At 34.3% G+C, this 15,843-nt stretch overlaps 1 protein-coding gene across 4 annotated transcripts in view; it reads right to left on the bottom strand.

Annotated features, from left to right (window-relative positions):
• Positions 1–4,638: 4,638 nt before the first annotated feature.
• Positions 4,639–15,843, bottom strand: part of DGKB (diacylglycerol kinase beta) — a 642,123-nt gene continuing 630,918 nt past the window's right edge. For 3 of the 4 annotated variants that reach the window (XM_074340800.1, XM_074340803.1, XM_074340802.1), the window contains one exon: positions 4,938–6,573. In XM_074340800.1, coding sequence (XP_074196901.1) covers positions 6,466–6,573 — 108 coding nt within the window. In that variant the 3' untranslated portion in view covers positions 4,938–6,465. Of the gene's footprint in view, positions 6,574–15,843 lie in introns of all 4 variants that reach the window. The other variant, XM_019727049.2, reaches the window with a different exon arrangement.

The following is a 15,843-nucleotide window of genomic DNA, read 5'->3' on the forward strand; positions in this document are numbered from 1 at the left end:
CCATCAGGGTGAGGTCTACAGCCCCTGCCCCCCAACACACACAGTGTAGTCTGGCCAGAAGCAAGGAGGGTAGGTATCAGTGTGTGAGAGCCATGGAGGTGCACAGGGCTGGTAAATACTAGCTTTACTCACAGTAGTCTTCCCCTAGGGCCTGCCAGACCTGGGTGGTATAGTAGAAACAAGGGGAGTTCTCTGGAGTCCCTGTGGCTGGTTGGCTGTGGGGGCGGGAGGGGGTGGGCTGTCAAAAGTAGTGCTTATTATGAGAGGCTTAGGATCTGACAACCATAAGTATCCATCAACTGTTACAGGTACTGAGGTTCTCTGAAGAGAGATGGGTCAGAGTGGATGCAAGAGGTAAGATGTGCATTGAGTGAAGAATTTGAGTGTCGGCGGTTAAATTTGGATAACATTGATTGGAGTTTGAGGTGTGGTAGGTGGGGTGGAAGGAGAAGCACAGAGAATATAATTAAGAAGTTAATGGAATTTCATGTGAAGTATTTATGACTTTGGACAGTGGCCAAGGATTCTGGTAATGTGTCTGTCTCATGATATTATATTACTTTGATCCTAAAGATGATATGGAGTTGTCCAACTGTTGGCTTCTCTTGGTGGTCTAATGACATTTGCCTGAATTTACAGTTTGTATGTTATTCTGGCACATGTGCAACAGTCCAGATAAGTTTGTGAGAGAATTAGGTTGGGAGAAGTGTAACACCTTATAAATACTGGACATACAGTGACAAGTTATGTTGAACCTGAAGTTAACAATTATTTTTCTAATAGACAAAGTAGCCATTTGTCAACCATTTTTGCAGAACAAAGTAAGGTCCTCTGTACCATGGAATTGTCTTGCCTTTATTAACATGTATGTGCCAGACACTGCTCTGAATTCTTTAATATATTAATTTAATTTTAAGTACATATTCTGCTTTTTCAGTTGAGAAAACTGAGGCTCAAAGATCTTGAATAATTTGGCCGAGATTTCACAGCAAGTAGGTGGCAAATCCAAGATTCGTACTGAGGTCTGGTCTTGGAGCCCTCATGCCTAAATATCTCAACATATTATCCTTTGCTGGGAAGTTGGAAATGCATTGGGAACTTAACACTGGGATGGTCTTCAATATTTTAACACTGTATTGAAGAGCATTTTGTGGGGCTGTGTAGTGTTTAATTTTTCTACCACTTTCAAATATTTGAAATGCAACAGGGACGTAGAAACATTTTTTCTGAATTCTGGGTATTGTTTGACAGTACAAGATTCTAATAATGGGGCTATAGTAGGAAGTCAAAATATACACATACACCCTGAGTAGTCTTCTTTTAGCACAAATATATTTTCTAATTTTCAATATTTTTTCAACAATATGCTATAAAGTGCCTAAAAACTTGAGTATTAACACAATATTAATCACCAATTTTTTTTTCTTTGTTTCCCCCCCCCCAACCCCCCTGAGATAAACTGAATTCAAGGAATGGATACTTGGTTAGAAAAACTAAGTAACAGAGATAGAGCCTTTTGTACCTGTTAGTGACTCTGCCTCCATGTGTAAGATGTTAGACTATTCTATTTTTCTACTAGGAATTTTTCCATTATTCTAGTAATTATTCTATATGAGTTTTAAACTTATTTTTTTATGTATTTTATTTTATTTTTTTTGTAAATTTAGCATTAACACACTTTACACTTAGCATTCTCTATTAGCTTTAGAGGGTCTGTAAAGTTACCTACATTATTACAATATTTTATAATCAAAACTCCCTATAAAAGGTGCGATGGCCAGACATTGCTTTGAGGCATTATATGTCAGAATACCTGAGAATCGTTTATTTTTTTTTCTCTCTTGCAGAATGCAAAATTAATTCTTACAGCCACTTAATCCTAATTTTGAGATTTGCCTTTATTCTCTTACTTTCTCATTATGTCCATTCTTTACTTTTTCCCCTGCCTCTCTCTCTCTCTCTCTCTCTCTCTCTCTCTTCTTCTTCTTCTCTTGCTCCTCTTTTCCTAATAATTTTAGAACAACCATCCAAATGCCTGATTTATAAATTCCCTAACCTTTTTGTGAAATGACGCAAAGAAGCATCCAGGACTTGATTTCCATCCCTTCTCTTATTCCGGAGTTCTTTTTTTCTACTTCTCTCTCCATGTAAAATTCTAGTTACCCTGAAAAGGCAGATTTATGTTCTCTAGAGGCATTTATGAATTTCTCCAACCAAATTATCTTTCCTCGTTTGAATATTTATCACATTTTGCTTACCTTGGTTCTTACCTTACTCCATCATGTAATATGGTCATTCATTTACTTAATTCCTCCAATAGACGAAAGACATTTAGAGAAATGTCATTTAAAACAATTCTGCAATTGCTGCAGCCCCTTTGTAAAATATCTTGTACCTAGTCAGTGCCCATGAGATATTTTTTGAAGTCTGTTACACAAAATAAAATTAGAAATCAGTTTCATCAAGAAAATTCAACATAAGTCTTCCAAGAACCCCTGGCCTAGTCATTTAGTCTTCACTATTTTATCTGGTTTACTGGTGTTCCTGGAATCTCCGAAATTTCTGGAATGATGTTCACAGCAGCAACTCGGGGCCAAATCACCGCACAATAGAATGGTCTGGTTCTTAAAAACACAGAATTCTGTCCCCAACTATTTAGAATCCTTCCTACCCGACAAAAGCCAGGGTTGCTGGCCTGGTACTCTTAGTGGATTTCACCATAGTAGATTGGCTGTCAACTGCTTGAAGAGTTCATTTATGAACAAAATCTGGCCAACACGGCAGTAAGGAATGACACTTATCTGAGTGATCAGCATTTTTATTTCAAAAAACACCCAAAAAACACAGAATACTGTATATAACACTTTCTGAGAAAACATGGTACTTTAAATGCATTCCATGGTTCTAAATGTAATAAGGATGTATAGAATCCTTCAAATGTGATTTTATCCAAACTTTAAATAGATGAAATTTAATTGGGAGATTTGAAGAGCGACTTCTTCCTTTCACAAAATAAAAACTCTTTTGCAGGTTTCTGTTTGTTTTACTTAATTAAATTTTACATCCTCAACATACATTATAAGGGCTTAATCATTTAATTTAAGATCTATGTACTATATTTGAATAATTATTTGGGGTTATATGTGCCATGAAAAGTACATTTTCTAGTTTGTAACTAATAAATAGCAAATTGACTTTGACAGAAAAATGAATGGAGCCATTTAAAAGTTTTGTCTCATTCAAGTAAAATACAGTCTGAGATTCAAAACAGATTCTTCCTTGAAAATTGCAATTGCTTCCCATCTCCCTAAAAAAGAAAAAAAAAGAACAAAATGCAGAAACGTATACATGACTCATTAATTCTCATTGGATTTAAAATTCTGCCTCTAGTAGACCACACTAAACATCTGAAACTTTTACTTTATTCTGGCTATAATTGCATAACCTGTTTAAAAATAAAAACTTGTTTTAAAATGTTACTTTTCCCTCTTCTTCTTCCATGCATTTTTTGAATCAAATACACATGGTATATAGATGTAAGTGGAAAAATACATCCTGTAAAATTTGTAGTTCTACATAGATACTTCCATTCCTATATATGGATATCCAGGTTTATTCTGGAATCTCTTTCTCTGTTTATCAACTAAGTGTATAAAAATGTTTAGCAAAGTACACATCTTCTTTTTCTTTTTCCTCCGACCCCTGTAAACTCAGTGTGAACTTTTACTTAAGAGCTTCAGCCACTTAAAACTTTATACCACTATGTCTAAAAGAGGTTGACTCAATTATTCAAATCGTCATCCACATACATGTAAGAAAAAAATTCTCTTGTAATGCTAACATTTTTTATTCAATATTTTAATATACCATAGAACTTTCAGCTTAGAAATTTTCTTAAAATAAATATTCTTTACTTGAAGCTGTCATAAAAATGGGAAGAATATCTTCTGTGATTTCAAAACCATCAAAGTCTGTTTTTATAAACTACTTTCCAAACCCCAGGAGAAGTGTACTTGAAGGGCAAGCACATCAGTATCTTTAGGAAATGAGTTGGGAAAAGTAAAATTTGATCCATATTTTAACATTTGTTATTGGTACCAATGACTCCAATTGACTGAAAATGTAACTACTTATATAATTATAGTTACATAGCTACATTGAAGTAAAGCTGCATCCTATTATTTCAATTATTGAAGTCTTATAGGCAAGTTGTTTAATTTGTCTCATCCCACCATCTATTCAACAGCTTTGCACTGTACAGATTGTCAAAAATGATTCACAAACTGTTGCTGCCTTCAAACTATATACCCTAAAAGGTAGCCAAGAACTAATTGTATGTTGTACCCAACATAAAATAATTTGTGGAATTCAGAATATGTTTTTGACACAAAGACTGCCTGCCCATTGTAGAAAATTTTATCAGTTTATGTGAGGATATTTATTACCTATAACCAAAGATACACACAAAAAAGCGTGTGTTATGTAACATTATATCAGTAATACATTTGTTACTGTTTTGAGATTTCTTTTGGCCTAGATTACAGTTCTGCCAAATACCATTTTTTAAATTATGCTAGGGCAAGTGACTGCTGTGGTACATTTGCAATTGTAATAATAATTTTCCTGGGAATGCTAGTCTTAATTTTATTCAAAAGCTTTTATTTTCAAAGCAATTAAACTTATTGTTGATTAATATTTACCATCCAATATTCCTGGAACACTAAAAGAATATGCTTTATACATAATCTTCCATTACAGCACATTGCTTGAGAGTAGCTATTTGATATAACAGCATTCAGTTGAGTTTTCAAACCAAAGAACAAAAATTATAGCAATTTTACTTGAAACCCATAAATCCATGCACAGGATTGTGTTCAACAGAATCACTAAATGCTATTTGTTATTCAAAGATGAATGAATCAATAAAAAAACAGAACTGATAAATCATTAGTACTTTAATGCAGAGTGAAGAGAGAAACTAATAAATCATACATTTCAAGCACTTGTTTTCCTTATGGCATGTTTGAAAACATAAAACATGCAATGATGAGATGCATATCAATATGAATGAACAATACCAAAACTGCTCAAAATAGCATTTCATTTTATATCATAAGTTAAATGAAACACTAAGAAAAGTACTATTCCATAATTTCTTTAAACAGAAAGTCCAACCATGCCATGAGCACTTTAAACAATGATCTAGGCCATTATTTCCAAATAAACATTTGAAATGTCAGAGATGGGAGTGAAGTAGGTGAGGGGGCTAATTGCATGCAAGCTTCGCTTCAATGAGCTCAATATTATTACAGGTCTCAATTCATATTGGAAAGGAACTGATACAGTCATTTTCTTTCTCAAGTGTACTTAACTTATCCGTTAAAAATTACAGATACTTATATTTATAAACGACCCCCTAAAAAGCAAGTAATCAGCTTTTTATATATTACCTCTGTTAGGTTAACAATATTGAGCTTTGAATGTGTTGTATGGCCTATTGTCTATGAAAAGTGAGAATTTTAATTATAATTAATGGGTAATTCACTCTCTTCCAGGGTTTTAGTAATCACAAAATTAATCATAAGAACCATACATTTTCTCCACAATTAATTATGCATTAAAACATTTCTCTCAAGTGTCTTTTTACTGAGTCTTTGGTGGGAAACACAGTTTATTAGGCACATAGTTTAAAATATCTATTTGGTTACTGGTGTGGTTATGAATATTCTTCTAGATTCACGTGCAGAAAGGAATAAGGCTTGTCATACGACCACACTTTACTGCCAAGTAGCATGTTTTCACTTATTTCTGGAATTAAAAACAAACTAAACAAAATAAAAACCACTTCCTATTTTTCAGCACACGAAAACGTTGTATCTGATATTTAAATTCCACTCAGAAGCATTAAGATGTCAAAGAAAAACTATTTAGATACAGCAAGGTATCATATACAACTATTTAATAAATTCTTTCAATTAAAAGCTTCTCCTTAAGTCATAGGTCAAAGACTATTGATACACTGATTCTAAGGGAAAAGCATAGCAATCTGCGATTATCATTGTAGCATTACTGATTAGTGCTTATCGATAATGGAATCACACTGAGAATCACATTTCCCAAGGCATTTCCTTTTTTATATTTCATAGGTTTTTCTCCCAGGTTAGGAAATGGAAATTGAGAGAGGAATGGGTGGGAGACATAAAAATCTATGGGGATGCATGCAACAAAAATAGGCAGTATCACTTCATGTAAACTTCTGCTTGCTTCATGCAAAGATGCCTATAAAAACTGAGACAATAAATTTTCTAATAGATGAATTTTACATGAACTCAGTAACAAAAACTGTTAAACCAATTCCATAATTTTGCATGAGCAGGAGACTTGAAATGATTCAAAGACTTCCAGCATAAGTGTTCCATGGCCCAATTATGCTAATTAGATCTCTAAGAAAGAAACTATGCAGGATTATTCCTTGCTTCTGTTTCTTGTTCTTTTGACGAGGGAGCAGAACAACCCAGTTTTTGGAGGAGGGCCCATCAGCATTGGAGCTTGGTTCTTGTGTGTGATTTTTATCTAGGAAAAAAATAAAGAGAATGAGAAAAATCTCCAGATACAATACCACTTTCTGAGAATCTCCGTTAGTTAATTAATATTCCATGAGAAACACCATAAGTATAAGATGTAGTTTCATAGTGTTTATTATTTCGAAAATATTTTTAAGAGAGATAAAGATATACATTTGATATCCCAAATGCTCAGGGTACTAACGAAACATAAAAATTAACTGAAATCACATTTTAATCATCATCTTACCTTAACCTCACTTGTAACAATACCCCCAAACTCCTTGTTTAGGTTACATGATTATCTGATGTAAAATATTGACCATTAGTTATGCATCATTTACTTAATGCAGGAAAGGATGCACTGTTATATATTCTGAATCCCAGTGATAGCCAAACATGAAGATGCACTTGGTATTAAGGCAAGCCTTATTTATCTTGCTAATCAGATTGTTTCTCTCTTTCAACACGAACTGCAAGGCTTAATTTCAAAACAACCATTAGGATTGAAAGTCACAAGTTAACGTGCATAAAAGGTCAGGAATGATGAACTAGATTTCTAATCTGTTAATTAATTGGTAATAGAATAGAATCAAATATTGAAAAGCCTGCTTAAAACACTTTGAGAGACTGTTCTAAAGCTACTCGTTTTGATTTCTTTGATATAAAACCACGAATCACCTTAAATGAGACAAGCTTAAAGTAGATTATGTCTGCAATTTTCTCTAATTCAAGTCTAAATTAGAGAAGACATTTTGTGAATATATGCTATGCTCAAAGCTAATTGAAAGCAATTATCAAAGTGGCATTTTGTCTGTGACTTTAAGATACATTGTAAGATAATAAATGATTCTCATTATGTAATAAAAAGGTCACATCTTGCCTTTGGGCTAGTGACGCTAAGAGTTTTTCAAAAGCAATCTGAGACATTTTCTTTAGAGAACTGTGACTAATACAAGAACCATCGCTTATTAAATATCAGTTGTCACCTGCACAGCACTGCATCAGAGATGAGTATGTCTTTCAAAAAGAAACACCATCTCATTAAAAGCTGAAAAAATATATCTCTTAAAGTGCATACGTGACATTTTCAAGTTAAAATGAATATCCTTCACTTGTCATTCACTAATAGAAGTGAAACAAAAAGAAAATATGTCACGTGGACAGGATCATTAAAATTGGTACTGGGGCTTTTGGGAAATAGAGATTTACTTCACAGTCTAGAAAGACAGAAGTATGTCAAAAACCTGGAAAAACGAACAACTTTGTTTAACTCTGTTGGAATCAGGTTATTCTGGGAAGATTCAGTGTTCTTCTCTTTACTGTAAAAATAAATTGCACCTGTAAAAGGCCACTAGGCTAAACCGGCCCCTAACTCTCTGGATATATTATTTTATTTTATTATTTTATTTTTATTATCTTATGAACTGGGAATTGATAGCCAGATTGTTAAGATTCTAAAATGTACATACACACACACACACACACACACACACGAAAAGATCTTTACCAGATTTTTCTCTCTTAATAATTCAGCGTTAGATTACACTGTACCACATGCTATTGATTTAAACTCCTCTGAATGCTAGCTTTGTACAGTATCTAATAAGGCATTCATTCACTTGTTCATTTCACAAAATTGACTGAGCTCCTACTATGCTTTAGACACTGTACTAGGACCTTAAAAAAAAAAGACAATGCACAGTCTCTGCCTTCAAGAAATTATAGTCAACTAGGAAAGAGAAATATAACAAGCACATATGATAAAGATATTGATGCTGAAATAGGCTAAACGAAAGGCACTACTTTTTAAGGTCGAACATGAAAATGAATCTCTTCACACAAAAATATCATTTTTAAATGAGTATCTGGGGAAGTAGTTATAACATATTACTTATATGATAACCTTAGATTCAAATAGAACACTAGCAGCTGAAGTTAAAAGGTATACATTTCTCATTTACAGTTGCTGGACTCAATCCTTTAGAGAGTACAAAAGTATTCGAACATGTTGGAAAATACAATCATTATTACCAAATTATTGGTGTTAAGACTTTGGAAGAAACATATCATTGTAGTCACTTATATAAGCTTAGCATCAATTTATGACAAAGCATACACAAAATACCACAAATTACTATGTATGAGATTTTGTTTGCTCTTTGTGTTTTTTAGGTAATTGAATTTTGGTCATGGCTATCTTTATATTGGCAATCCATTTGTTTTGTTTTGTTTTTTTGAAAGAAATAACATGTTGGTATGCCTTTGAAAAAATAGCACAGTATCTCCTTCTGTGCTGTTGACACAATGGGACACTTAATCCATGTTACTGAGTTCTAATTTTCAGTTTCTAAGCAGAACAACAGCCAGTCCTATTTTTAAAATTATCTATAACCTGTTCTCTTGGTTGTTTAATCAGTCCTATGGTTAAAGTACACAATTCTTTCTTTAACCTAACATTATTTCTGTAAAAACAAAAAATAAATCCACATATGTTTTGGTTTGTTGTTTATGGAAATGAGAAACAATTGGCTGTGTTTTCCTCTTAGGGGAGATAGCATGGAAGAAACAAGCCTTCATGAAACGTCTGTTAGGTGTCCAGGCTCTTTACATATGTTATTTCATTGTAAAATTACATGTTTTTTAATTTTATTTTTTATTTTTAAGCAGAAGCAAAAACTAGTCCATCAAGGAAGAGAATATTTCTAGTAATGCTGAATTGATGCTGTGGTATTCACAGAGTCCAGGTGTAGGCTTCAAAAAGCTGTAGAGCAAGTGTAACTTTAGATTCAGATTGTCCATGTCAGGGAAACCTGGTTAAGGGCCTGGAATAATGACTCATGTGCCTGTGTTGTAACAAGATTTGGTTCCTACTGTGTGCTGACCATTATACTGAGTGTTTTACACATGTTATTCAGATACTATCTGTTTCATCCATCTCTTTGAGTTGCCCTCAACAAAAGTCTACTCCCACACAATTATTATTATTAAAGAGTGTAGAATTGAAGTAAAATTTCATAAAAGGGATAGAAGACAGGGTTTATGTCTCACAGCAGACAGTAAACAGTGCCTATTCCCATTAGACATTGATATTGTCTCCAATGACCTTCTGTAGCCAAACTAAAATTGAGGGAAGAGGGGAGGGTCTTCCCTGACTTGTTCTCCAGGCAGGTTTAGCGCAACTCATTGGTATTTTCTTCCCTAGTTCCTTGTTTCCCAGCATGGAATATTCCCACCACCCTTTATTAAAGAGGGCAGTGTCTCTCTTTGTCAGGTTATCTGAACACCTTGCTCAACATCCATTCCCTAGAGGCCACCTCTACCCACTTAAGGGCTTATCAAAGCACTCTGATTAAGAAAAGATGATATAGGAACATTTGTGACAACATGGATGGATCTTGAGAGTATGATGCTAAGCGAAATAAGTCAGACAGAAAAAGCAGAGAACCATATGATGTCACTGATATGTGGTATATAAACCAAAAACAACAAAAGAACAAGACAAACAAATGAGAAACAAAAATTCATAGACACAGACAATAGTTTAGTGGTTACCAGAGGGTAAGAGGGGTGGGAGGTGGGAGATGAGGGTAAAGGGATTAAATATATGGTGATGGAAGGAGAACTGACTCTGGGTGGTGAACACACAATGGGATTTATAGATGATGTAATACAGAATTGTACACCTGAAATCTATGTAATTTTACTAACAATTGTCACCCCAATAAATTAAAAAAAAAAAAAAAGATTAAAACAGAGGTGGATCTATTCTCCCTTCAAGGAGTTCTCATACCTGCTTCCTAAAGGATAATTTTTTTCATAACTCTATTTTTATATTATCTAATTTTATCCTCTCAACAACCCTGGGAGGTAGGTTTCAACATCCTTAATTTACAATATAGGACAAAAGCTTAGAGAGGTTCTATAACCTGCATTACACGACTCAAGTTGGTAAGTGCAAGAACTGGGTTTGAGAGCTGACTCAAATCTCCCAAGCACTGCTTGTTAAATCCCACCTTTGTACCTTTGTGCCAGTTACTGCACTGGAGAACCTTCCCTCTATTTTCTGCCAATCAAACTTCGATCCCATCCAGTTCAAATCACACACTATTGTGACATTTCAAAGCACAAGATAAAAAGGAGATTCTAAAATGCCCTCTGAGAGGAACAACAGATCACTTACAGAAAAATAAAAATCAGCCTGGCACCAGGCTTCTCAAAAACATTAGTGCTAAACAACAAAGGAGAAACCCCGTCAAACTCCAGAGGAAAAGTTAATTTTACCCTAGAATTCTATATTTAGTCAATGTATCGATTAAATGCAAGGATACAATGAAGACATTTTCAGTCATAAAAGGATTTAGAGTTTACCTTTCATATGCCCTTTAAAAGATATTTGAGGGCAGCCAGATGGCTCAGTTGGTTAGAGCGCGAGCTCTGAACAACAGGGTTGCTGGTTCTATTCCCACATGGGCCAGTGAGCTGCACCCTCCACAACTAGACTGAAGACAACAAGCTGCCGCTGAGCTGCTGGAGGGGCGGCCAGATGGCTCAGCTGGTTAAAGTGCAAGCTCTCGACAACAAGGTTGCTGGTTCAATTCCTGCATGGGAACTGCAACTAAAGATTGAAAACGGCAACTGGACCTGGAGCTGAGCTGAGCCTTCCACGACTAGATTGAAGGACAACGACTTGGAGCTGATGGGTCCTGGAGAAACACACTGTTCCCCAATAAAAATTTAAAAATATATTAAAAAAATATTTGAGGGTGTTCTCTATCAAAACAAATGAGTGAGCTAAGGAAGAGATTCAAAATACACAAGATCATACTGCCAACGCCAAAGTGTGGTAGGGATGTGGAGCAACAGGAACTCTCCTACATTGCTGGTGGGAACGCAAAATAGTACAGTCACTTTGGAAAACAGTTTGGCAGTTTCTTACAAAAATCATACATACTCTTATCATATGATGATACTCCTCAGTATTTATCCAAAGTTGGAAACTTATGTTTGCACAAAAACCTGCACATGGATGTTTACAGCAGCTTTACTCATAATTGCCCAACCCTGTAGGCAACCAAGATGTCCTTCCGTAGGTGAATAGGTAAATCAGCTATGGTAGATGCAGGCAATGAAATATTATTTGGTGCTGAAAAGAAATGAGCTATTAAGCCATGAAAAGACATGGAAGAAACTTTAACACATACTAGTAAATGAAAAATCTGAAAAGGCTAAATACTGTATGATTTTAACATATTACATTCTGGAAAAGTAAAACTATGTAGACAGTAAGAAGATCAGTGGTTGCCAGAGGTTATAGAGAAAGGAAAGAATGAATAGATAGAGCACAGAGGATTTTTAGGGCAGTGGAAATATTCTGTATACTATTATACTGATGGATATGTCATTATAAATTTGTCCAAACCAAAGCCATAGAATATACAACACCAAGAGTGAACCATGATGTAAACTATGGACTCTGGATGATTATGATTGTATCAATGCACCACTCTGGTAGGGGATATTGATAATGGGGAGGCTCTGTATTTGTAGGGGTAAAGGATATGTGGGAAATCTCTGTACATCCCCTTCAATTTTACTGTGAACCTAATAGTGCTCTAAAAAATTGTCTATTAAAAAATAAAACAAACAGAGGATACAACTAGACCCAAAAAGATAGATTTGCAATAAACTTGCAGGGAAGGGCTTCTGCTATATAAAGGAGGGGAATGAGGATAACAGATAAATTGATATGGTGTAGCTTCAAAAAGTGAGTATTGTAAGTTTTCAAAGTGAAAAAAAATATCTAAAAGCTTTATAGGAGAGAAAATGTGGTTAGTGTCAGTGCTTGGCTCTTCAGTTGATTCATTTTCATAATCTCAATTATTATATATTTCATATTGATTTAAATAAAATTGTTATATCTTTTTTTTTTTAGAAGTAGAATTGGCATAATAGTTAAAAATCAGACTGCCTGTATCCACCACTTCCTATCTGGAGACTTTGAGCAAGTGACTATGATTCATTTCTCTCCTCAATTTTATAGAGATTTTCATATAGGTCTATTTCATTGGTTTCTTGTAAAGACTAACGAATCAACGTACACAAAATGCTTAGAATATTACCTGGTACATAGAAATCATTTAGTACATATTAACTATTAGTAAGAGAGTTATATGGAGTAAGGTAAGAGTGTTAAAAAACATGTTACTATACCATGAAGTAGAACACATCTAAAACAAATGGTTAAAAAAAAAAAAGAATAGCAAAGCATATGTCTACAAATAAGGAGTAAATGATTACCAGAAACAGCCAAATAATTAAAAAGTTGACCTGGTGACATAGAAATGATGGTACAGAGACTGGCCATTTTTCTTGCAAGTCTATACATTCTGTTTTATTTTTTTCCAATAAGCATATGTTATTATGGTATAAATGTTTAAAAATAAATAACAATTACAAAAATCCCTCTGCAGATAATTATCTTGCACTCTAGTGTTTTGGTTTTCCAAGTGTGGTCCACAGACTGGGAGCGCTGCATCACTGATAGAAATGCAGACTGCTGGGTTCTTCCCTAGACCTTCTGAACCAGATTGTACTTTATAACAAGAGCCTCAGATGATCAATACGTACATTTAAATTTGAGAACCCTGATCTATTCGCCATTTCACCTATCTTCCTAAGGCCTAAGGTCATAAGAATCTGTTGACTGACTGATTGACTGAATGAATGAATGACAGCACCTCCTTATGCTCACTCCGAAAACATATGGCTGAGAGCTAATATTAATGGAAACAATCTAATTTACTAAACTGTAATTAGCTTTAATGTTAATCTACAAGTTACCAGTTTACTTCAACTAAATGCTGGGGATTCCAAGTTGAATGTAATTTTTTTAAAAAAATGACTGAGTTACTAATAGTCTAATGATGATAACATACGCGGTAGTAGAATGTGATATGCATTGTGCCACAGAGATAGTCTTAGGCTCAATGGGAGCACAGAACAATGCCATTTAGATCATGTTGGATGAACAGGACATAATTGAACTTGAGTTTTAGCAATATTACTCTGGAAACATCGATTAGGAGTTGGATGCCTTAGGAGAGGCACGGAGATCAGATGGGAGGTTAATATAATAATCCAGAAAAGAAGCAAAATGGGCTTTAGTTATGGCAGTGGCAGATTAGAGAGATATCGCAGATTAGAAAGATATCACGGAGGTGCAATGTACAAGACATGGTACTATTTGATTTGCTGTGTGCAGTATTAGAAAAGGGAAAGATTCTAGTATGACTTCTATGCTTTTAGCTTTGCTTGTTATACATGTGGTGATAATTCTTATAGAAAGATGCATCTTTTTGGCAGGAGTAGGAACCAGGAAGTTGGTCAACTCAGTGTTAGGTGTGACATTCTGAGGAAGATGTTCAGCATCATTCAGATATGTAGTCTGGTGTTCAGAAGATAGAGTAAGTCTCAAGACAGATTTGGGTGTGATGAACTTATAATAAGATTCATCGAGAAGAGATTACTTAAGGACAGTGTGCCAAATCTGACTTGCAGAGGTTAGACTATGTGACTGGGGAACACTGACATTAAAGGGTGAAACAGAAGAATGATATTCTATGAAGGAATCTAAGTACAAGTAGCCAGAGAGGGAGGAGAAAAAACTAGGGAAAAAAAATCATCATATAAACATTTCTAATCAATCTTCAGTGTGGCCTATTCCTCTTCTAGTAATGCGAGTGAAACCATCAAATCGAAAGCATCTAGGCTAGGTATACCTCATTTTGTCACTACGGTTTGCATATAAGTGATGCAAGTTACTAAAATGCTTACACTAATTCTAAACCTAGAAATCATTACATTTGAGAATTATATATTGCAGGATGCTTAAATCACTGTTCATATTACTTACAGGTTGGCAAGCATTTTCTATAAAGGGTTAAATGGTAAATATTTAAGCTCTGTGAGCTATGGGGTCTCTGTAACTATTCAACTTTGCCATTGTGACACAAAAGTATCCATAGACTATATGTAAATAAATGGGTGTGGCTGTGTTCTAGTAAAACTTTATGCATGGAAACTAAAATTTGAATTTCATATAATTTTAACATTATGAAATTTTATTCTTATTTTGATTTTTTCAATCATTTAAAACTGTAAAAAAAAATCCTTTTAATTCTTTGGTCATACAAAAACAGGCACCTGTCCAGATTTGGCCCAAAGGGCATAACTTGCTGACTCCTGATGTAATTACAGTCAAGTACTGAAAATTACATCTATAATTATGAAGCACATGGTGGAAGAAAAAATTTTTTATTTAAAATTATGATTTAATGGGTCAATAGCTGAAAAATGGATGAAAGTGCAAATAATTTCACATGGCATATTTTTTGCTGTACTGAGTGCCACCATTCAGAATTCATTGTGTGAAAATCTGAAATAGGACAAATACGAGCTCTCCCAAATTTGATAATGTATCAACTGATAAAATTTGACTTAAATATATAATATCTTTATTGCTATGCACTAGGGTGGGCTTAATAATATTGTAGTTCTTAGAATGTACCTTGGCAGGTGGCATTTTCCTCTTGAAATATTCTCCCTGTATCTAGCCATTATTTTCTTTCCCTGCATCATCTCTTTAAAAGTTTATTATCACTGGATTTATTCAGCTACCTTAAAAATGAATGGGGTTTTCAGAGAAAAATAAATGCCATAAAATATCTGTGGGGAGAGCTTAATTTAGCAATTATCTGGAACATTAAAAGTTACCTAGCTTGATTCTAGAATAAGACTGCCTCCTTCCAATAATGGAAACCATTTTGAATTCATGCGTGTAGCTGAGCCATATGACAGTGGGAATAAAGAGCATGCTAAATTTTTCAGGTCTGTAACTGCCAAAAAGCAAAGCAATGAAACATAACAATTTTCTGAAATCTCTGTGCCAGCATCTCTATGATTCCAACCATTATTTTCTGGAATGAGAGTAATTTCAAGTTGAATGTTAAAGTGTTTGATTTAACATCAAATCCAGAGAAATCATTGAGAAGAATTTACAATAAATCTTTAAAAAATGGGTTTGAGAGGTTTACTTGCTGATGAAATTCATAGGAATTTTAAATATGTATGATAATGAGAATAGAGAAACTTTTTCCTAAAAGTGATGGGCTATTTGGCAACATTGCAGGGGAAATATTAGTACCTGGATTTGAAATCTTGTTGAAGATATAAATTTGGTTTTTCCTTCCAAAGTATTTTATTGTTGTAGATTGTTTGC

Source organism: Rhinolophus sinicus, linkage group LG09 (genome assembly GCF_036562045.2).
Source record: "Rhinolophus sinicus isolate RSC01 linkage group LG09, ASM3656204v1, whole genome shotgun sequence".
NCBI lineage: Eukaryota > Metazoa > Chordata > Mammalia > Chiroptera > Rhinolophidae > Rhinolophus > Rhinolophus sinicus.